This window comes from Globicephala melas, chromosome 15 (genome assembly GCF_963455315.2).
Source record: "Globicephala melas chromosome 15, mGloMel1.2, whole genome shotgun sequence".
In the NCBI taxonomy this organism is placed as follows: Eukaryota; Metazoa; Chordata; class Mammalia; order Artiodactyla; family Delphinidae; genus Globicephala; species Globicephala melas.
In genome coordinates, this window is record NC_083328.1 from 62,395,309 (window position 1) to 62,419,114 (window position 23,806).

The 23,806-nt window shown below is 47.0% G+C and overlaps 2 protein-coding genes across 11 annotated transcripts in view; one reads left to right on the plus strand and one right to left on the minus strand.

Annotated features, from left to right (window-relative positions):
• The first annotated feature begins 1,913 nt into the window (after positions 1-1,913).
• On the plus strand, positions 1,914-10,935 carry TP53INP2 (tumor protein p53 inducible nuclear protein 2). 2 transcript variants are annotated; one of them, XM_030830839.2, is made up of 4 exons: positions 1,914-2,145; positions 6,249-6,423; positions 6,841-7,129; positions 7,583-10,935. In XM_030830839.2, the coding sequence occupies exons 2-4, from the start codon at positions 6,300-6,302 to the stop codon at positions 7,830-7,832; spliced, it is 663 nt and encodes a 220-aa protein (XP_030686699.1). In that variant the 5' UTR covers positions 1,914-2,145; positions 6,249-6,299; the 3' UTR covers positions 7,833-10,935. The 2 variants fall into 2 exon arrangements, with proteins under 2 accessions (XP_030686699.1, XP_060141052.1); XM_060285069.2 differs by lacking the exon at positions 1,914-2,145 and adding an exon at positions 2,216-2,424.
• A 603-nt stretch (positions 10,936-11,538) lies between these two features.
• The window catches only part of NCOA6 (nuclear receptor coactivator 6), a 97,767-nt gene continuing 85,499 nt past the window's right edge, over positions 11,539-23,806 (minus strand). For 8 of the 9 annotated variants that reach the window (XM_030830825.2, XM_030830822.2, XM_060284130.1 and 5 more), the window contains 2 exons: positions 20,945-21,093; positions 11,539-12,659 (listed from right to left, as the gene is read on the minus strand). In XM_030830825.2, the coding sequence (XP_030686685.1) occupies positions 12,616-12,659; positions 20,945-21,093 (193 nt within the window). In that variant the 3' untranslated portion in view covers positions 11,539-12,615. The remainder of the gene's footprint in view (positions 12,660-20,944; positions 21,094-23,806) is intronic. The other variant, XM_060284125.1, reaches the window with a different exon arrangement.

Below are 23,806 nucleotides of genomic sequence, written 5' to 3' on the forward strand. Positions count from 1 at the left end.
AGAGACTCAGGGTTGCAAAGAATGAGGATGCTTTGGGGACAACCCTCCAAGGGCCAAAACACTGCTCTACATCCCCTACACCCCGGTCAAGCCTCTGGGTATTATTTCCAGGATCCTTCTCCTAGTTGCTAGGACAGAGGAGTCCTTCTAGGGTTTGTTATTAGGCTGGGATTTTATCACCAGAGCAGAAGCTCTGGCCTAGCTCACCCCCTGCCTCCTGATGGACCAGATGGACAGCTCACAGACCCATCCCCACCATCCCTGCTCTACTAAGAAAGGACCCAGAACCTCTGGAGACTCTGAGGATGTGTACTTGTAGTCTTTCAGGCATTTCCCAGGCCACTGGGAACGCTGGGGGCCTAGAATATGGGATTGGAATAAACCTGAGGATGGAGAGTTTGAAAGAATATCTAAAAGGAAACTTGGGACTTCCCCGGTGGCTCAGTGGTTAAGAATCCTCCTGCCAATGCAGGGGACACAAGTTCGATCCCTGGTCCGGGAATATCCCACATGCCGCGGAGCAACTAAGCCCGTGCGCCACAACTACTGAGCCCGTATGCCACAGCTACTGAAGCCCATGCGCCTAGAGCCCATGCTCTGCAACAAGAGAAACCACCACAATGAGAAGCCCTCACACCGCAACAAAGAGTAGGCCTTGCTCGCTGCATGTAAAGCCAGAGCACAGCAGCCAAAAAAAAAAAGGTAACTGGGTATGTTAGATTTGACAGATAAGGAAATTGAGGCCCAGAGAGGTAACATGACTTGCTTGAGGTCACACAGCAAGTTTGGGGGGAAATCAGGGCTGTGCCCAGGTCTCCTGGGGGAGGCTGAAGCACTCTGGGGTTTTGATAATCTGGTGCATGTAGAGAGTGGAGAGAGTTGGAGCCAGGAACTATGGGTTCAAATCCTGGCTCTGCCATTTACCATAGCTGTGTGACCTTGGGAAGTCACTTAGGCTCTCTGAGGCTGTTTCCTCAACTGGAAAAGGAGGATAACACCCACCTTTTGGGACTGTTGTGAAGATCAAAACACATATAAAGCAGTATAGCACAGTGCCCGGCACTCAGTAAGTGTTCAATAAATGTCAGCTACTGGTCTGGCAGCGGCAATAGTTTCTGTTGAGTGTATTATTGAATATGAATCTACATACTAACAGTTAGTGAGATTTGTCTGTTTCCGTGTGTGTAAATCCGGGCTAATAACCAGTCCCTGCCCTGTCACTTTTCTGTCCAGCCCCTGCAGCAGAATGTGTTAATAAGGTGTGTAAACGTTCCAGTGCTGAGCACTCAATGGTTATTCAGCCCAGAGCAATTCCTCTCCAAGTCCTACTCCGCAAAATTTCCTGTCAGCCTAACCAACTCTTCTATACTGCCGGGTGATCCCCTGGAACCAGAGAAAAGGGATGTCCCCCACCTCTCAAGCCTGCCCAGCTGAGGAAAAATGGGGTGGGAAAGCAGCGAACGCATACTCTGAGAAGGTGAGACAGAAAAGGGAGAGCAGGGAGAAGGGTGGTGAGGAGGAGGGAGGTGCACGAACTTGGTGTGGAGTTGAGAAAAGGGTAAAAGATTGAGGGACGTGGATATAGGATGCAGGTGGAAGGACAAGAGGGGCAGTGCGAGAGGTGAGGGCGCTGAGATAGGCGGAGGGAGCGCAGGAAGATGGGGATCTCGTAGAAAGGAGTGGGAACCCTCCTCTTTGAGAGGTCCGTGGGTCGTCCAGGGGTAGGGGGTCCAAGCTTCCTGCAGTCGCTTCTCCGGGCCGCCGCCCCTAGGATCGGAGTCGGGATCCCGGGGAGGGAGCCACTAGCCAGCGAACCGTGGAGGAGGCGGGGAGGGGGGATCCGCAACACGGGATTGGCCGCTGCTCCGCCGGTCGGTGACGCGAGGCGGGCGGGCCCCTTTGTGACATCACAATCAGCTGTTTGAACGTTCCAATTTGTGCCGTGAGCACAGCAGCGGCGGCTGCACAGACTCAAAGCCCCGCGGGCGAGCGCAGCAGCCCTGAGCGTCCGACACGTACCCCAGCCGCCTTCCCGCCCAGCCCCCGCGATGCGGCCGCGCCTGTGATCAGCCGCCGACCCCGGGACGCCCCGCCTCACAACTACCTCAGCGCCACCTCCGCCTGCCGCACCGCCCCAGTCCCCAGGTGAGTTCCGACCCGCTTTGGCCAGGGGGCTCCCGGAGTCTGGGGACACACCCCGCGCCCCCAGCTCCCGGGTCTTTGTCTGTCTCCGCCGGCGGCCTCCGGGGCTGCATTCCCGTCTCCGGATTGGCTGCCGCAAGCCCGGTAGACCATGACGTCTCTCGATTTGCATATGACATTGAGACGTCACCAAGGCCGGCACCGCCCCTCTCCCCGCCTCTCGGCTCAGGTCGCTTGTCCTCCGGTGACCCGTTGGGCGCTGGGTCGGGGCTGCGCCTATGGGTGAGTGACGCTGAAAGGCAGCGGGACCAGAGGGTCCTCCAGTTTCCTGGGCTAATTCAGGAGCTGGGGTCAAGCCTCTGATCCCCTACTTTCTTCTTGCGACTTGAGAGAGGTTCCGAAGGCGCTACTGGGTCTAGGTTGGGGGGAGGGGGTTGTCAGGAGTTCAGGGGCCCCTGAAGCTTCGGCTCCAGGTCACTGGGGCAGCGCCAGATGGTGATACAACCCCCTCCCTCTGGCTCCAGGTTCTGCACCCCTGGGACTAACATCATAACTTTCTCCGAATCCCTGACATGTGAGAAGCGCCTTAGCTGACGTCATTCCCAGCCCCCAAACGAGGGGTCTTAGACCCCATTTCATGGAAGGGAAACTGAGGCGCTGAGAGGGGAAATAGCTTACTCGAAGTCATGCAACCAGTTAGAGTCATGCGTACCTAGTGAGTAGCAGATGCATTAGCCATGGGCACATAGCTAGTAGGAGCTCATTACAAGTAACAAGTTACACATCCTCCTTCCACTGAAGACTCTACCTTGGGCTAAGCACCATTTAAATTTGATAGAGCTCCTAGGTTTCCTCACTCCTGGATCTTTTCCCAGGAGGTCTCTGGAGATTGGGTCCCCTTTTGAGGCCCTGACACTCACTCTGTTCTTTGGAGTTGCCAAGCCCAATAAAATCACTGCCTCCTAGCTGTTCTGACCACAGAAATTGTGAGGCAATGCCTGCCTCAGGGTGTCTCCGATGTTGGGATGGAGTGGAGGTGAGAGTTCCCTCTGTTTGGCTCTTCTTCACCTCCCAGCCCCAGAGTTGTCAGCTAGAGAGGACTGACCTGGCCTAGTGCTAGGGACTACAAGGCTTGTGCTGCTCCTCTCTGCTCACAGAGAGGGACCAGAGAAGGAGTGGGAGAAGGAGAGCCTCTGACTTTCCAAATAGATGGGCCTACGGGCTGGACCAGCAGTCCCATCCCAGCCTAGACTTTGCTCAAGGATGGCCTGGATGGGGTAGAGGTGGCTTGGGGGCCCCAGTGTTATTCTGGGCACAGCTGCTATAGTTATTAATGGGAACGGTTCTCCCTGGAGCAGAGCTGGGAATGTAAGAACCAGGAACTGTCAGGGCTGGGAAAGAAAAATCCTGGGAGCCTCCCTTAGTGGTCATGAGAGGAGGCAGCCACTGGCTGGCTGGTGAGGTTGTCAGTTCTGGCTCTGTCACTGACTTTCTCTGTGACCTCAGGCAGGGAGCTTCCCCCACCCTAAGTCTCCCTTACCTCAATCTGTTTGTAATTTGAGGAGGCCCAGAGTAGACTCTGGTACACAGTGGGTGCTCTGGAAAATGCAGGATGAATCTTGGTGCCAGGAACCTCAGACCCTTTTATAGCTGAGAGAGGCAGTGACCTGATCAAAGTCTGACTCCTGTCTGACTTCCCCGTGTCCCCTGCATCATTATATTTTGGGGGGTTGTTTACTGAGGGCTTCCTGACTGTGTTCACTCTGGACTGAATGCTCAGTGACCTGGGGCTAGGCCTGCTCTGCCACCATCTAGCCATGTGTCTTTGGGTAGATTTATGTCCTCTGATCCTCAGCTCGCAAAATGGGCTGGGTGAATATCATGTCTCCTGAAACACCTATTAACTTCCTTTTCATTTTCTCAGTGAAGCAGTAGGTCCTTGGAAAGAGGGTGTGCCTCAACAAGGCCCCAGTCTTCCCTTCCTTCAGGAGGGGCCAAACTCTCTGGATTTTTGGTAACTGAGTCACTAACTCCCTGTGGCTACAGATGGGCTGGGATATGTGGCTTGTGCTGGGCAGGCACTGGTTGAGAGTGGCCCAACCTTTCATAATCCCGGAAGATCTACCACCAGGGAGGCCAATACCCAGGCAGCACTTTCTTCTGGAGCCCACCGTGGATCTGCAAAATGTATAAGTACTCTCAGGGCATAGAGTTTAGGTGATTCTGTGGCAAGTGTGAAAATATACCCAGGGATCGGGAGAGGTAGCAACAACCATAAGAAATACCCCAGGTGGGTTAGCAATAAGAGTAGAATGCCTCCAGGGAATGGAAGTGTGGACATGCCCCCAGGGAGTTTTATAGAAAGTGTGGAAACATCCTTAGAGGAAGGTGACAAGTGGCTGAGTAGCAAAACTAACTGTTGGCTATCTTCGGGGACATGTGGAGAGTCAAGCTCCAGGGACATCCAGGGGGCCTGGCCAGCAGCCCCTAGCCCAGGTCTAGTCCTGAGGTAGGCTTGGTGTTTACATTCCTGGAGCAGGGGGTCTCCTTCCTCATCTTCACTGAGTGAAGGACTGATTGAGGGCTTGAGTCCTGGTCAAACCCTCAGTCCTCATACTTAAGGGCTCCTGGGGTCTGATAGCTCCCTCCCTCCATCATCACCTCCCACTGACCTGCTGTCTCCCTGGGGCCAGGCAACCTGATCTTCTTCCTCCTAGCCAGGGATGCTGCCCTTGAGCAGGAGCTTGGGAATAGGGAGTAAGAGGGGGGAGGGCCTGTGGGAATAGGATCTTCATCTGACAGACACAATTGAGGCCTATGCGATCACAGGGTGAGGATGGTAGCTGTTCTGTGGGATTTCTGCTAGGGAGCACTTTTCAAGCCACACAGACTCAAGTAGTGGTTCTTAATCTCTGGGGTCAAGGACCGCTGTTTAGGAAATCATGATGAAAACCAAGGTCCTTCTTTTCAGAAAAATACACATGGACCATGGCCCCAGGCCACTAAGTTAAAAATGCCTAATCCAGACAGATACCCAGCAAAGGCAATGGAGTATAGTGATCTGGAATCTGCACGGGTTAAAATCCTCTGTGTCTTACTAGCTTTGAGATTTTGGGCCAATTATCTTACATCTCTGAGCCTCAGTTTCTTCACCTATAAAAAAGGGATAGGGGCTTCCCTGGTGGCGCAGTGGTTGAGAGTCCGCCTGCTGATGCAGGGGACATGGGTTTGTGCCCTGGTCTGGGAAGATCCCACATGCCGCAGAGCGGCTGGGCCCGTGAGCCATGGCCGCTGAGCCTGCGCGCGTCCAGAGCCTGTGCTCCGCAATGGGAGAGGCCACAACAGTGAGAGGCCCGCGTACCACACACACACAAAAAAGGGATAATAATTATACCCACTTCCTAGAGTAATCATGGGGATTACATGAGGTAATATAGGTAAAGTGCTTAGTATAGTACTTGGCACATGAATGTTAGCTATATGATGATGATGATGACGATGATGATGGTGATGATAAATAATCACAATACTGGGCGATTTCTTCCTTGCTTGGAGAACTATTTTTACCCTTCAAGGTCCAGGCTGGATGTCCAATCCTCTGGGGAACATTCCCCGACAGAGTCTGGTCATATATATCACTCCTAGAGCATGCAACAATATTAATAATTATTAATAATAAACTAGTTGCTTAGTTTATTGAATGCTTACTCTGTGCCCAGGTGCTGTTCTGAGCACTTTGTATTTAGCTCATTTAATTCTTATGAGAGCCCAGAGAGGATACTATTATTAGCTCATTTAATTCCTTTAAGGGCTGAGAGGAGGATACTATTATCCTTGCCATTTGACAGATGAGAAAACTAAAGCACAGGTAAGTTAAATAACTTCTAAGGTCATACAGAAAACAAAAGCTTGAAGGCAGGCTGACTTACCAGAAAGGGAACACAAACACACACAAATACACACACACAGACACACACACACACAGACACACACGAGAAAGCTTTCCCACGCATCCTTGTTGTACCCTTCCGGGGGCTGGGGGAGGTATCCCCAGCCACAATGGGGAGACCAGTCTGTGGTGCCTCTGACTCCTCTCTACCTCCCAGGTTTCTGCACTGCCATAGGGCAGCCCCCTGAGGCCTCTTCACTCCCCCATCATGCTCCAGCGCCTCACCAGCCTCTTCTTCAGCTCCCCGGCGCCCCCCGAGGACCCCGACTGCCCTCGAGCCTTCGTCTCTGAGGAGGATGAAGTGGATGGCTGGCTCATTATTGACCTGGCGGGTGAGGCCCGAGTCTGGGGCCAGGACTGACTCCTGGGCCTGTGAAGTCGTCATTAGGGCAAGTGGCCAAGCAGTTGAGCAGGGAGCTGCTAAGGGGTTGGGGAGTTCCCCCGGGCCTACTGGGCAAATTGGGGCTGAGGCAGTAATATTGGAGGTGGAGGGTAACAGGGCCCCATCTCATGCAAGCTGGGGCCATCTCCTGGCGGTACAGTGTTGGAGTCCACACCTCACGCGCCCTAGGGCAGCAGGTCGAGACTGTGGATGCCCATTGGGTATGGTGGGCGGGGCTGCGTGTCGGACTAACGATGCCCTTTCTCTCCCTGCCCCATTGTGTCCGGTGTGTGTGTGTGTGTGTGTGTGTGTGTCCCTCCCTGCTGCGCCCCCTCCTCCGCATGGCTCCCCCTCCCGCGCCACGTAGACAGCTTCACAGCTCCACCCAGCCCCGGGGCCGCCCCGGCCCCTGCGGGCCGCCCTCCGCCCGCACCCTCCTTGATGGATGAGAGCTGGTTTGTTACCCCTCCGGCCTGTTTTACTGCAGAAGGGCCTGGGCTCGGGCCTGCCCGCCTCCAGAGCAGCCCCCTGGAGGACCTCCTCATCGAGCACCCCAGCATGTCCGTTTACGTGACCGGCAGCACCATAGTGCTGGAGCCGGGACCTCCTTCCCCGCACCCTGACGCCGCCCTGCCAGACGGAGACCTTAGCGACGGGTGAGCCGGCCGGGGGCGGAGCCTGGAGGCCTAGAGAAGCTTGTCTTGGAGGTTAGGGTCCCCGCTGCAGTAGCGAGCCCAGGAGACCCCCTGGCGGTGCCGGGGCGGGGCCTTTAGAGGCGGGTCTTCGAGGCAAAGGGCGGGGCCCATGGGCCGGAATGAAGCTAGGCCTGAAGGTAAAGGGGCGGGGCTTTGAGATAGGGAGAGGCGTGGCTTCGTGGCTAGGGCGGGGCTTGAGAGAGACAGAGCTTCGAGGCTTGGGATCGCTGAGACGGTAGGCATCTCCAGGTTGGCTTGGAGGAATGGTTGGTACCCACAAGAAGGGCATTGTGCGCCCCCCTAGGAGCAGAGACCAAATCGTGCGAGGGTGCGGGGACAGGGTGGGAAGTGCCAGCGCTCTCCTCCGTCCCCCACGACTTGTCTAGCCCTGACTGCCTCGCTCTGTCCCCTCAGGGAGTTGGCGCCTGCTCGCCGTGAACCCCGGGCCCTGCACCACGCCGCCCCTCTGCCGGCGCGGGCCACACTGCTGGAGAAGGCGGGCCAGGCGCGGCGCCTGCAGCGGGCCCGGCAGCGGGCCGAGCGCCACGCTCTGAGCGCCAAGGTGGTGCAACGGCAGAACCGCGCCCGCGAGAGCCGTCCGCGCCGACCCAAGCACCAGGGCAGCTTTGTCTACCAGCCGTGCCAGCGCCAGTTCAACTACTGAGCTTCCGCCGGCCGTGCCGCAAACCCCTCGCTGACTCCCGACCCTTATCCAGACCCTCCGCCGCAGCCAGTGTGCTGCTTGAGGGGCGCCTGCAGCCCACTTCGGGCTGGACACCACAACCTCCCTTCTTAAGTGTGTGAGGTGGGGGTGATAGCCTCACTCTCTCTCTCTCTCTCCTACTCCTTCTATTTCCCTATCTCTGATCCTCTAATCTGCCTCTGAACCTCCCCCTCTCCCTTCACCCTCCCACCTTCTGGCCCCTTCTGGCATCTAATGCTCCATCTCCCCCACCGCCGACACTCCGTCGGTTCCCATCCTGATCTTTGCCCTGACATTCTCCATCCCTGCCCTCCGGTCCTCTACTCTGGCCCACTCCTATTTCTGAGAGTGTCTTCTTCCAGTTTCATTTCTGGCTCATTCCCTACCTTCAGCTCCCACTTTACAAGCCTCAGTCTATCTAATGTTTGGCACTGCATTCACTCCTGCTCCCTTATTACTCATTCCCAGTAATTCTCCCACTGAGACTAAAGGGTTCTGCCTTTAGTCTTCCCCTTCCCTCTCCTCTGGGGGCTGGGCTCCTTGGAGTTGCCTAGGTATGGAAAGGTAAGGTATGTGGGAAAGGACTGTGAGATGTGAGTTAGAGGGAGAAGGTGGAGGGAATCGAGGAAAAGAGGAAACCTATTGAAAATGTAGTCAGGACAGACAGGTTAAGATGCTGTAGGGAGCAGGGCACAATGGGGGCTGGCATGGTGCTTACTCAGAGAGGCCAAGCCCTGCTCTCAAGCTGGAGCCCACATCACTTTTCTACAATGCCACCTCCCAAATCTCTTCCTGAAATCAACCCCTCTGCCGGGCCCTGTATCTGAAAGGCTTAGTTAGTACCTTGCTGCCCTACCCACATCAACCCAGCAGTAAAGGCTGGGCAAGGCCCTGCCATCCTAGACATCTGTTCACATGCCCCAAGGTGCTAGAACTAGCTTAGGAGAGATGCAGGCCAGAGGGATTCTAGGCAGGAGAAGGACACACCCCAGGATAAGAATGCAGAATGATGATGCTGGGGAGGACAAGCTGTGGGGTGAAGCCAACCAAGGAATGGCAGCTAGCCTTCATCTTGCCTCTGGCCTTGTATTTCATACTCTGCCAGGATGGCTAATAAACACTCCTGAGTAGGAGGCCAGGAACCCCACTGCCACAATCCCCAAATAGTCCCTGTCCAGGTTCAGGGCCTTTAGGGGAGCCTCTCTTCATTTTCTTTCCCAGGGCTCTCTTCCTTTCTAGGCTGCTGGGGGGAAATGGGTACCCTATGGTTCCCCTTCCCTTCTCCTCCAGTAAGTACCTGGAAGAGGGAACCTGAATATCTGGGTGAGACAAAGGGAACAGGGGCAGCCAGCTTTCCCCTTCTCACGGTGGGATTGACTTTTGGGCTCAGACACCAGCAACAGCCTCTTGGGATGCCCCGAGTTGCTTCCCCTTTCCTCTTTCTGTCCTTTTCTAGTGTGTGCTCTTTCTTCCTTGAAACCTTTAAGATTTCCTATTACACACTAACACAGGTCTTTCCCTTCAATTCTAGGTTTCTAGGCCTCACAGCCAAGCTGAGGCTTACAGAAAACTCTGCAACCCCATGCGGGCAAAGGCAGCTGCCCTCCCTGGCCCTATAACCCTAGGTCTCCAGTGGGGTGTATGGATAAGGGAGGGGGTAGCCCCATGGATGCTTGGATAGGGACAGAGAAAGCCCTGTTGGGGTCTCCTATCCAAGGGAATAAGCCAAATTTACAGTAAGAGCAGATCAAATTCCCCATGCTGATCCACTAGGGCCCTAGTAGTTGACAACCTTGCTCCTCTCTCCAAGGTTCTCCTTCAGTTACGACCTAGTCCCTTTTATTCTTCCAGCTACTCCTTGGTTACTTCACAGCCAGCTTAGGGTCTTCAGCACTTCCAAGAGCTGAAACTCCCTCCAACTCTTCTTGCCTACTCCTTTGCTGCCAGCTGGAGCCTAGGCTCAGTTCTGGGCAGTGCTCACGATCCTTCTGTGGGGGAAAAGTGAGTTATAGGGCATTTGGCTCAAATTTCAAAAGGCCCCTACCGTACCCGTATTTCTGGAGGCTCCTGTAGTTCTAGAACCCTCCAACATCATCACCTGGCTGGTTGCAAGGCTCATGTTTTTGTACTTTCCTATAGATTCTGTAGCATTTGAGTGTGACAATATTTTAATTGTGTATAGATTTCTAAGAGCCAACACTAGTTTGGTCTCCTGCTAGTCTGACTCCTGAAGCAGCAGAACTCGTCATACTGTATTGACTGTGTATGTGCCTTTCACCTTGAGCATGCTTCAGGATTTTTTTTTAAACCACAGAACTTGAATACATGAGGGAACCAGAATTCACAAAGTCCTATGCAACCTTAGACAGGAGGAGGTTAGAGAGTCTGTCTTTACTGATGTTTCAGAGACCCTGTAGAAGTTTGTTCCAGACTGCATTACTTAACGTCAAGACTACCAGCGCTTTGCCAAAACTGAGTATGTGAGAGGGACCCCTATTTCTAGAGTGAGTCCCAATTACATCAAAGGACAACTTCCAGTGATTCTCCAATACATCTCTCTTCAAACTGGGTGTCATTTCCAGCCTTTGCAGTCTGGCCCCATCAGGGTCCCATCTGTGTATGAATGCGGTTTGCTGCTGTTTTGGAGTATGCTTGCTCCCCGGCCCCCACCTGGAACCTTGAGTTTGCTCTGACCCATAACGTTAGGTGCGTTGAGGACCCCACCAGAGCTCTTGGATGACTCCTCAGATCCATGTGGCTTTATGTGAGGGGACTGAAGGCAGACATAACAATGGCCCCTTATATCTTCCCTCTTGCCCTGCTGCCTAGTTCCAAATGGAACCAGTAAGATGAGTGCGTCCCTCTTGGGTGTTTTGGCTGAAAAGAGGAGACTCTGGTTGACCATGTTATGACATGTTGACAGACTCAAGGACACAACCGCCTCAGCCTGCTCACGTGGCATGCCTGTGTATGTGTGTAACAGGATTCTGATTGTTAGACTGTAATGTTATTCCTCTATGGGAGAAAAAGTTAATATAAAGAAAAACAAATAAAAATCTATTTAAAGCACATTATGCTTTCTTCCTGAGTACAGCTAAAGTAGGAGAAGCACTTTGCAATCTCAAACACAGTATTGGCTTAGGGTGTTGTTAGGCTGGCTTTGGTTCTGGTTGTGCGTGTGTCATACAGGGAAGGAAGAGGGTAGATAAGCTTGCTGGTAACAGAGCCAGACAATGGGGGGTGACTCAGAAATAACTACTTTTAGAGAATCCTTATAATGCAAGACACATTTAAAAAAAGGAAAATAAGAGCATGAGAATCATCAATTCAACCTTTTGGTCTCAGGCACTGGGTTATGGAGCCCCTGAAGGGGAAGGGATGGAGTATATGTCTAGCTGTAGGAGACACGGCAGAAGGCTGGGGCCCAGACCAAGATAAAGACAGGACCCCAAGCACTAAAGTCCCCTGAATGTTGGGGGTAGGGGAGGGGCAGAAGCAGCTGGTTTGGAGACCCCAATTTTTTTTTTTTTGAGACCACAATTTTTAAGGTAAGAACAGAGCCAGGAAAGGGAAAAACCTAGGCACACTGATGAGTCACCCCAGGCCTGATGCAGATGAGAAACAGGGCAGCCAAAGAGTGGAACATAGTGGATATCTCTGAAGTACATAATGCAAAATGACAACTTTTATTTGGGAGCTGCTCCATTTAACCACGGACATGGACTGAAGTTAGAAACCTGACCTAAACTGGGCTAGATTCTTGATGCTGTTACAAAAAATCTTGCTGGTCAGTCTGGGCTTATCTCTTGAATGGAGGAGGTGTAAACATAGTAGTTTTGGAGCAATCCATCATGTGCATGGAGAAGCAGATGAATGAGGTAGAGAAGAGTGCCATCTGGTTTGCTGACGGCTTCCTGTCTCCAGAAAATCCTGGGTGACCTTTGATCCTCTCTAAGTTGATTCTGTCATTTTGCAACCAAAAGAAATCTGATCAATATCAAAGTGCCTGGTATAGTGCTGAAAAGAGCTAGTTTCTTCAAAGCCAAGAGAATGAGTTGAGTGAATAAGTAGGTACATTTTCCACAACTTGCCAGGTGGGCAACTCAAGTGTAATGAGGACATGATGGGATTCTAATTCACAAAGAAGGCTGTTCCTATTCATTTATGGTCCAAAGAAAGAGCTTGCTTACCCAATAATCCCTTACCAATAACATACGTTTATGTTCTAGGACAAAGACATTTATTTAACACATTCAGTATTTCACATTGTACAAACCCTTAGATTCTCTTTATTCACTGGTCCATTTCTACAACAAATACATCCAAAACACTATATAATAAAATTATTTACAACATTTCCAAATGAGAAGATTCCTTTTGCCCCACTACTGCTATTCACACACAGTACTTCCACAGCACAATACATCATTAGAAGATCTAAAAATGCTCACCCTGTACTCTAGGCTGCTTAGGAAATGTGAAAACTATTAACATAATCACATTAGCTCCTCTCAATACATGGCAACATTTTAGAAACCTTCAACTTCATCTTGCAACACCAAAAGGGTTCAACAACTCTGCTTTCCCCATTGCACTTTATGAAACAGGTTGCAGGGACCAGGAAAAGGACCACATTATTAAAATAACTAACTGTACAGAAATGGATTTTAAAAAGTCACAGCTCAAAATCGCTTTTTGTAAAATTCACACACATTTACAAATATCAAGTCGTCATTCAGCTTGTTTACTTGGATTTTCTTCGCTTGGATTGCACCGCACTGGTTATGTCTGTGGGGAGAAAGGAAGGACATATTCAGCTGAGGCATTTCTTTATAGCAGTGCCTTTTAGACAGTCCACAGGAACCAGGGCTGACCTAAGTGGAGCCCTACTGGACTCTGAATCAGTCTAAGGTCCTCAAAAGGGGAACTCAGTGTGAAGAGGGTCTCAGACTTCTCGGCCCTGTAAACTAGGGCCTGGCGATTGGGGAAATGTTATACAGGTAGTGGAAGGTGAGGCAAACATACATGAAAAAGGTGCCAGGATGGGGAGAGCTGCTTTAGCTGGGCAATTAACCCCACAATCTCCATCACCTGTTTCCATCACCCAATGAAATGATGGATAGACTGACAGTGCTTTTGGTGAGAAATCAATAAGTGATGTTACAAGCAAGTAAGTGAATTGTGCCACAAAAAAAACCCAGCCTCTGGAGCCAAGCCATTGTTTTGCAGTGAGGAACTCTTTTTGCCACGCCATAGTCAAAGTCTCTAAATAACATGACTATGACCGTTGGTCAGCAAGTGTCTACCATGGCCTAGCCAGGTATTATCAAGGCTGTGGATATACCTGTGTATGTATGGAAGGCATGGAAGCAATTCAGAGCAAGTCACAGCCTGCTCTGAGCCCAGGTGAGCCTGAAGGCTTCATGGAAGAGGTGGGAACTGAGTGGTTTATATCAGTGACAGGGTAACAGTGACATAAAAGGGAAGGAGTGTGTTTTAATTCTTTTAATTCCTCTTGTATTATTCATGCCTTAAACTCAAACTCAAAATATAAACTCTCTCAAAAACTTTTTCAACACAGAAGGCTTCTACAGCAAAGTACAATGAATAGCCTGAAGCTCTCCAACTGTAAACATTTCTTTAAAATCTCATATTGATCTTAAAAATTCACCCTCATTCTTCATGCTGCTCCATAATAGATATTTTGGATTTAAAACGAAAAAAAAGTTTTAGAATTACTTCCTATCAAGGACAAAAAAATGTTTTCTATTTAACACATTAATGTGTAAGATGAATCCAACTTATCCGTTTCTAGAAACCAGGCTGAACTCTCTGATGCTGCATGTTAGGTTCAGTATTCTAAGTAATTTTTCTTCTCTCTTTTGTATTGTATCATATTTTGAGAACCCAGACTCAAAATGTAGAGCAAAAAGCAAAAATTTTGTCACTCTGTTAGCTAAGAAGTGAAACCTAGATGACTTTCCAAGAGGTGGCCTGTACCATGTTTTTAGGCTTCTATAGGTGGAAATTTCAATATATACCTCTTACTGGGAGATTATGATGCTTGTGCCAGGTGGTAGAATCAGTTTCTCTGATTTACTCATTAGTCTTTTGCTAATCAGAGGACAGTAAATCTGACAGGATGTTGACAATGGTGTTATTTTAATTCCATGTAAATAAACAGAGTCTCACATAGCGCACAACTCCCCATAATCAGCCCTTTATGTCCAACTCTCAAGCTTCATTTCCACTGTAGCAAATTTGTCATTTGCAGCAAAAACATACAGGGTTTTGTCTTGACTGAGTGTTCATCCTTAGAAAAATGTCTGTTAATTAGGTCAACTTTGGGAGCTTCTCCTTGGTTGTGATATGAACGATCAAGTGGTGTGTCTGAGAAACACATGTATGGCTGGGAAAAGTGGTTAGGAGTGGGGGAATAAACCACCTCAGGCTCCCCCCTCCATTCCTTCCTTGCTTGTTCCCATCTGTCACTGCTCTAAAGCACCCAATCATCTGGCAGGCTGCCTCTGCTTCTGAGGATGAATCAATGAGTGAGGCCATGAGTAAACAAGTGATCTGTGCTAGAAACTGGGGGAAAAAAAAAAAAAAAAAGCCTTTTAGATACTAGAGTGAGTGGTGGCAGTGGTGGTGTAGGGTGGTGTAGTGGTGGTGTAGCGTGGAGCTTTACCTTCTAAGGATTTTTATAAATTGACCTTGACCTTGCTCACTTCATTACGCTTTTTACTGTTCTCCTTCTAGCCAAGATTTCTATTTAATTGTAAAAACATTCTGGAAATTTCCTTTCAAAATCTGTATGGCTGGTTTCTAAATGATGCTACAAGAGTGCAGTTTCAGGTAGTTACTGTTTAGGGATTTCTCCCATAAGATGTATCTAATTATGCTTATTCTATAATAATAACACTTACATTTTAAGTATATCTGTATACTCTGTTTTTTTTAGGTTGTTGCTTCTCAAGTCTCTAGCTGTGGACAGGACAGAGCTATCACCCCACTTTGCTGTCAGAGGCATCTTAGGGCACCCCAGGGACACCCACAGCTGCTGCTGATTACAGGTTGCTCTGAACCTCCCTCTTATTAGCATATTTTCCCAGGTTTCAAACTTGTACATTGAACTTCATGTTTTTAACTACTGATCCTTACTCCCAGTTGAAAATATAACATCAAACTACTATAAACAGAAGACTAAAGAATATCAAGGGAAACTAGAAAAATCATTTCTGTGTTAACAGGGAACTCATCATATCAGGAAGCAGTACTCATTTGCTTATTTATAAACAACACATCTGATCAAGTGCAATTTTAAAAACAAGTTCACTGATTTGTGGGAGCCAATTTTTGTGTCTGTAATTAGAAGTGGCAGGGCAGTGGGGGTCAGTGGGGAGAACCAAACCAACCAAAAACAAAACAACAGATTAGAGAGTGACCTATCAACCAAGTGGGCCTCCCTGGACTTGCCCAGAAATCATCCATCCCACCTGCTCCAATCTGGTAGTCTAGTAGGCCTTGGCTAGCATGATATAAACAAACTCCGTTCTCAGAGCAGGAGAATGATTAATGTTACTGGTTCTCAACAATACAAAAAGTACCAATACTTCTCATTTTAAACTGCTCATATTTCTCAGCTTTCTCATGAAAAACGCAGACTGTTTCTGATTGTTTGTGCATACATGACCAAAATCTTATGAGTACGAAAAGGCAAAACCCTCTTTTCCCTTCAAAACTTTAAGAACTGATGTTGCAGGAAGATGTTTCAGGTACCCAACACTATATATGTCTACAAGTTCGAGACACATACATTTCATTTATTTATCTATTTATTTATTTATTGGCTGCACTGGGTCTTCATTGCTGCAAGCGGGTTTTCTCTAGTTGTGGTGAGCGGGGGCTACTCTTTGTTGCAGTGCATGGGTTTCTCATTGCGGTGGCTTCTCTTCTTGTGGAGCATGGGCTCTAGGCACGCGGGTTTCAGTAGTTGCGGCACGTGGGCTCAGTAGTTGCGACACGCGGGCTCAGTAGTTGCGGCGCATGGGCTCTAGGGCACGTGGGCTTCAGTAGCTGTGGCTCGCAGGCTCTAGAGCGCAGGCTCAGTAGTTGTGGTGCACAGGCTTAGTTGCTCTATAGTATGTGGGATCTTCCCGGACCAGGGATCAAACGCCATGTGCCCTGCATTGGCAGGCAGATTCTTAACCACTGCGCCACCAGGGAAGTCCTGAGACACATACATTTTAGAAGCCAGCTTGATATTTTATGACACTCCCTGGGTATGGGTTCAAATACAATCACAGGAAATTATTTTATGACTTTGGTTCATTTTTGGATACAACACAGAAGGCCAAATAATATGCATATTAATTCTTTAATTTGGATCCAAGAGCTCTAACACTTAAAAATCAAGAGCTACAGCATTCATTTCTGATTTTAAAAGTAACTTACCCTAGAACAGTTAAAGACTGATAGACTGAGGGCTTGAGGCTGATGTGGAGATCTAGATATGACTGTGATTTCTGGGGTCTGGCCAGAACCCTGACATCCTCTAGGAGACACTTACCCAGAATCCCTCCATGTAATATCACAAAGCCTGAGAGTCATTATGGCCTCTTCTAAGCCAGTTGCTAAGTCTCAAAGCATGGATGGGGCAGGCATTCCAACATGACTACCATCGCCTTGGGACAATGTCCAGTTTATGTGTACGGCCTATACACCCCAACCCCCTTCTAAAACAGGTTCCAGCTTTCCATCTTTTCTTGGCTGGCAGTTATCTACAGAGTGGCTCTAATTTGGGCATCTCTTAACTGTCCCAGCTGCTAGATTAATTCTTTCTGGTGCACTGTAAATGACACCTTTAGTATCCTGAGGCTCTGGGCTCAAGTCAGATTCCCCAAAAGCTGGTGTATGACATCTCTAAAGGTCAGCACTTTTCCCCCTGCTTTAAAGATAACTACATACCATATTCTAAAGCCTAGAAGACCCTGATCCTTTAGGAAAAAGAATACATAGAATTGAGGGGAAGCAGATTTTCTCATAGAACTCCAGGAATCTTCCATTTTATGCTTCCTTCCAAACAGGTTTTTGCTTAGGAGATGATTCCCAGGGAGGGAGAAGAAAGTTGTTGGTTCCACTTCTACATCCAAAGTGGGGATACCTAAAGAGGACCCTGGCTGTGGTGTACATGGTATGTCTGGAGAGGAAAGAAGGCCCCTCCCATCCTCTCCCCTCTCTGGCAGGCTGAGGCAAGGTGACTTCTACATCTCTTCTTTACCTGTGCATGATCTGCAGACCTGTGGCCTCCTCCCAGGAGCTCTTGTGAGGCATTATGAAATTCCTACCCAGAAATGTGACCTATCAACAACAGCTGAGTTCTCAGGTCAGTGTCTGGTGTTGGTGCACCACAACCTGCCCTGGTCTTCAGGCTGGTATCCTAATGGTACATGACTGTTTCGTAGCAGCCCTGCTGATATCAGGCACTTGGCCAGGATGCCAGCTCTTGCCTAGCCTAAGCTACTCAAGCTCAGCTCATTTCCTGAGAGAATGATACCCTCCCTCAGACCTGGGCCTTTGCACATGCTATACCTTTTGCCTGGATAATGCTTCCTCATTCTTCAGGTCTCAGCTTAAACATCATTTTCTCCAGAAAGCCTTCACTGACTTGACAGGGGAACAAAGCATCCCGGCTATTGGGTTGGCCAAAAAGTTCCTTCGGTCTTTAAGTAAAAATAAAAGACACATTTTTCATTTTCACGAAGAACTTTATTGAACAACGTATTCACTGTTTTGTTCCACTAACTTCTGCCATTTTTCAGGCAACTTCATAATTGCATCTTCTCAAAACTTTTTATCTTTTTGAGCAAAGAACTGTTGTTCTAGGTGCCTTTTACAGTAATCCAGGGAATTGAAATTTTTTTACATTAATTTTTTTTTTTTTTTTTTGCGGTACGCGGGCCTCTCACTGTTGTGGTCTCTCCCGTTGTGGAGCACAGGCTCCGGACGCGCAGGCTCAGCGGCCATGGCTCATGGGCCCAGCCGCTCTGCGGCACGTGGGATCTTCCTGGACCGGGGCACGAACCCGTGTCCCTTGCATCAGCAGGCGGACTCTCAACCGCTGCGCCACCAGGGAAGCCCGACTATGCGTTTTCTGTTGACTAATTCTGGATGCTTTTCATCAAGTGCTGCTTTCAGTTGGTCTAACTGGGAGCAGTACTTGCTGGAATTAATCGTTTGGTTTTCCAGAAGGAGCTCTTAATAGAGAACTCCCTTCCAACCCCACCATGTACACAACATCACCTTCTTTGGATGAAGACCGGCCTCTGATGTGGTCAGTGGTGGTTCATTTCGCTTGCCCCATAGTCTCTTCCATTCCACATTATTGAACAGTATCCACTTTTCATTGTCCATCACAATTTGTTTTGAAAAACAAATCAGTAGATCAGTAGAGAATCGCATGTGGAAATATGGTCAAGAAGGGTTTTTTTTGGTCAACTTAATGTGGAACACAAAAATCAGAATGATGAACATAACCAAGTTGCTGCAAATGATTTTCAACACGTGATTTGGATATTTTGAGTATGTTGGCTATCTCCTGCGTGGTATAACATTGATTGTTCTCAATTAACATCTCAATTTGATCGCTATCAACTTCAACTGGTCTACCTGACCGTGGAGCATCGTCCATCGAGAAATCTTCAGCATGTAACTTTGCAAACCACTTTTGACACGTTTGATCAGTCACAGTACCTTCTCCATACACTGCATGAATCTTTTTTTTTGCGTTTCAGTTGCGTTTTTACCTTTCTTGAAATAATAAAGCATAATATGCCGAAAATGTTGCTTTTTTTCTTCCATCTTCAATATTAAAATGGCTACACAAAAATTCACCAATTTGGGTAAGTTTTTTTTTTTTTTTTTTTTTTTTTTTGCGGTATGCGGGCCTCTCACTGTTGTGGCCTCTCCCATGGCGGAGCACAGGCTCCGGATGTGCAGGTTCAGCGGCCATGGCTCATGGGCCCAGCCACTCCGTGGCATGTGGGATCTTCCCAGACCGGGGCACGAACCCATGTCCCCTGCATCCGCAGGTGGACTCTCCACCACTGCACCACCAGGGAAGCCCTTGGTAAGTTTTTTTTTAAATGCATGCTGATATGACAGCTGTCACAATAAAATCTAACAAAATTGTTTCGAATGAAGTTAAAGACAACTAAATGCTACTAGAGCCATTTTACGGACATAACTGAACAAATTTTTTGGCCAACCCAATATATGCCCCTGTAGTACCATATAACTTTGCTATCATAAATGCATATAATATTAAAGTCTTTCTGGCTAGCATACAATCGATGTGAGGAAGACAGAGACTTTTGTCTGTTTTTTCACTATTATTTACCTAGAGCCTAGCATGTAGTAAGTACTTAAATAAATAGTTGATAGATAGTTATTAATTTAATAAATACTGATTGTACTCCTCTTGTATTAGGCACCACAGTAGGCACCAGGGATACAGTGGTGAGCAAAACCAGACATCTCCTGCCCTAACAGAGTATGTATATTAATTACCTACCACATAAATAGAACTAAATTTACAACTGTGGTGTTATGAAGAAGAACATGGTGCTATGATTCCTCATAGCAGTGACAACTGAGCTAAGATAAGTAGGAAGAGTGGGAAGTTAATGAGGAGAAGAAAGGGAAGATAGACGAATACTCCCTACAGTACGTGTCACATATACCCAGGCTTGTGATGAGAGGATGGCATGTGATGAGAGGATGTTGCTAAGGGAAGTCAAATGAGGCTGGAAGAAGTTGACAGGGGCCAAACCAGATAGGACCTTGTGGTCTATGTTGATGCTTTTAGACTTTAATCCTAATTATAATGGTAAACCATTGAAGGGTTTTAAGCCAAGGTAGCAGTGAAGATGGGGAAAAGTGGATGAATTTGAATCATCTGAGATAAAACCAGCAGCTTTTTGTGATGGATGTGAAGGTGAAGGAGAGAGGTGTCAAGGAGGACATGCCTAATGGACAGATAGATGGTAGTACGGGAACAACGGCAAAGGACCTGACATCAGGGGTGAAAAATCAAAGGTCTGTTTTTAGACATGTTGAGTTTGCAGTCCTGTTAAGGATGTATGTGGAGTTGTCTAAGATCTCTCTATATATACTATATATACTATATATCTAATACATAGTGTTACATAGATAGTGTTAGAAAACAAGTTTATGAGTCATCTGTGAAAGGTTATAACTAAAGAAGGGAGGCATGAATGAGATTAGTTAGGGAAAAAATAGAAGTTGAAGAGAAAAGGTGACTCAGGATTAAAGTCTGAGTAGACCAATATCTAATGTAACGTGTACAGAGTCTGAGAAGGAACAGCCAGAGAAGTAGACAGAAAACTATTGAGAGTTCTGGGTCAGAGAAGCCAAGGGCAGAGTTCATCCAAAAAAGAGACAGCAGTCAATAGAGAAGAGAAAACTGGTTGTGTAAGATTCTCTGTAAGGTCAGAGAAGATGGGATCAAAGGCACAAGTGAAGGAATTGGCCTTGGACTTAAGGAGCGACAGTTGCTCTATTATAGTATGAGCAAAAGAGGACACTGGTAGATTTATGTCCTGGTAGTGAGAGTTGAGGGAGTTCTGTTTTCTCTTTGAAGAGGTGAGAGTCTCTGCTGAAAAACAGGACATAAAATAGGAGCCAGAGGTTTAAAAAGAGTAGAGAGTAGGAAAAAGAGTTGACCACAAAAACACAGAAAGATGGTGGGGCCATACTGAGGACCTGTCTGAAGTGGTTGATCATGAATCAATCTGCCCTGTTATGTTCTTCCTGCTGTTGTACACAAGTACACACACACACACACACACACACACACACACACACACAGGGAGAAAACACATAGTTAAATGAACTAACAAATAAAGGAAGGACCAAACAAGCAAGTAGACGTCAAAGTAACTTGAAAATTTGAGGAATAGAAGCAAAGACGAAGGGCAAAGTCCTCTGCTGCTGTGATAAGAACCCTATTCTTCTATTTGACTCAGAAATAGCCTCTGCAGCCCACAGCTAACCTTTAGTAGAGCTGGAGGCTGAAGCAGGCCGAGAGGATCGCTTACGATGTCCATTTTCCACACTTTCAGAAGCCACAGCTGGCTCTTCAGTTCGGGAGTTTCTTCGGCTTGGAGTTTTGGACTTCTCAGTTATCTCTTTGGGCTCACTGCTGACAGAGAGAAGCACAGAGTCCAAGGAGGTGAGGGAATCAAGTCACACAAAAAATAAAGATAATAGTTTCATTCACAAGGCAGGAGATTAAGAACTACATAATCATTCTGGAGAGACAATGTTCCACTCTGGGACAATAAGGTCAATTATGCTCTAATATTACTGACAATTTAAAAGTGAGTCCAGCTTGTTACATCAGTAAAAATAAAATATTTAAGTATAATGCTGGTGAGATTGTGGTAAAACACATTAAGAACTTGGAACAAAAATCATCAAACTTCCTCACCCATTTTCCTAAAAATATTTCCCTTCAAAAATTAATAGTACCTAAAAATCTAGGAAATTAACAACATACACTGGCATTTACTATGAGCCTAGTAGAGTTAGATAATGGCATATTACAAGTCACATTATAGAATATACACGAGAATATACTCACAATACACTGCTGGGTATACTACTGATTGCTCCTACCTCAATCCCCTTTTTTTAGTATGTGAAGATTAAAAAATGATAATATCCAGTATTATTGAGGGTACAGGGACAAAAACTCCTAATGGAGTATAAATTGTGCAACCCAATGATTCTCAGTAGAGGGCAATTTAGCCTCCTAGAACATTCAGCAATGTCTGGAGATATTTTTCATTGTCATGACTGGGAGGATATGCTACTGGCACCTTTTGGGTAGAGGCCAGGGATGACACTAAACATCCTATAATGCATAAAACGGCTCCCTGCCCCACACCCCACACAGAATTATCTCATCCAAACAGTCAATAACGCTGAGGCTGAGACACCCTGGTGTAATCCTCTGGCTCAGCAATTCCATTTTTAGGTGCCTAAGGAAACAAATCTTTTTACAGAGCTAATTACACACAAGGATGCCAAAGCATTTTATTTATATTAATGAAGATAGAAGAGCTAAACGCTTAACAGTGATAGTACGTTAGTTAACTAAACCACAGCACATCCAAATGGAGTCATGAAAAAATCATGCTGCAGAAGGTTATTTAATGATAAAAACTGTTCATAATATATTATTGTGGGGGAAAAAAACAGCTACCAACATTATGAATAGTATACTCTCATTTTTATTATAATACATATTGAGTATATATTTAACCACATATGAATGAATGGGTGTGAGATATATATATGTGTATATAATACTATATATCTAATACACAGTGTTAGATCTATAAACACTATAGTATATATATATAAAACACTGGAGTGCTGTAACTATTTCTATCTGTATATACTCTGTGAAGAGGACTAGAAGAACAACTAAAATATACACAGTGAATACTGCTGAGGTGTAGGAATATTGGCTAACTGGTAATTTTCTTCTTTGTAATTGTCTGATCTGAATTTCAAGTTACCCTCAGTAAACTTTTACTACTTTCATGGTTCAAAAAACTCACGTTAAAATCATTAAAAAAAAAAGAGTTAATTAAATTTACTTGTAAGACATGGAATGGAAACAAAAGTAATGCAACAAAAACAAAACAAAAAACTGGTCACAGGGATGCCTCTTCTGGGAAGTCTTCCATGACCTTACTCCCCAAGTGGAGCTGTCTCTTTTGTCTTTTGGGTTCACCGTCTGTGTCTGGCATTCTAGAGCACCCATCAGGCTGTACAGCATGTTTTTAGGGTCTTGTGTCTTCCGATACATTGTAAGCTTCTTAACCATGGCCTGATTGTCAACTATCCCTACCCCTCCATCGTTTACTCCTGACAGAGGACCCTTTGTTAGTGGCACTATGCCTGGGAATTTGGCCACCCTGTTCATTACCCTAGCTTTACATCTAACAACTGTCCCACACGAGCCAAGGCATGTCAAGGAGAGGTGAGACTGGAGCTGGGGTAGAACTGCAAGTCAGGGGGATTTACACATCTTTTTAGAGGTGGTAAGGATGGCTTTCTGGCTAGGAGCCCAGAAAATGGTCAAAGCCTCTGAGGAAGAAGATTCCTAATGGAGGTTCCTCTTTCTCCTGGCAAAACAAAAGCCTCAGCAATACTGTCCTGGTGTTTATATGGTCAATGATCAGGTAACTTAGCGAACAAACACCAACAAGGTATTTTTGGTCTGATTATCTCTTCTTTCTCTAGCCACATAGTTGGTGTATACTTTGAGATATGCAAATGAATTCAAATGTAAGCCCAATCCAAATAAAACTAGACAGGTAGTAGGAATAGCAATGAATTTGGAGTCAGAAGAACAAGGATCAAGTCTTACCTATGTATTTATTGGCCACGATATTTAACTTTCTCTCTGTTTCAGATTCTTGATCTATAAATCCCCATCTTGTCTGCTGTAATACATTAAGTGTGAGAGCTCTGGAGGCAGAAGGCCTGGGTGTGAATCTCAGCTTCACCATTTACTGAATCTGTGGCTTTGGGCAATTTAGTTAACCTCTCTGAGCTTTAGGTTCCTCATCTGTAAGACAGAATTTCCTTTCCTAATAGATACCGTGAAAATTAAATGAGATAATACATCTAGGGAGCTTTTAGCCCAATATATGGCATAGAACAGCATTCAAATAAATGTTGGCTATTATAACCACCTTACAGGGTTGATACGATAATTAAATGAGAAAATGACTGTGAAGCGGTTTTACAACCCAAGTTGATATACAAGTATGATAAATTCTTTAAAATGTTATCTAGTACAGTCCTACATTAAAAAAGGAATGACTTTTGTAATACGA

What these genes read in the sequence shown, in the direction of transcription:
- TP53INP2 (XM_030830839.2), top strand. Translation starts at nt 6,300, where the DNA reads ATGCTCCAGCGCCTCACCAGCCTCTTCTTCAGCTCCCCGGCGCCCCCC. An exon ending in GCTCATTATTGACCTGGCGG is followed by an intron (nt 6,424 to 6,840) that starts GTGAGGCCCGAG and finishes CGCGCCACGTAG; the next exon opens with ACAGCTTCACAGCTCCACCC. An exon ending in GACGGAGACCTTAGCGACGG is followed by an intron (nt 7,130 to 7,582) that starts GTGAGCCGGCCG and finishes CTGTCCCCTCAG; the next exon opens with GGAGTTGGCGCCTGCTCGCC.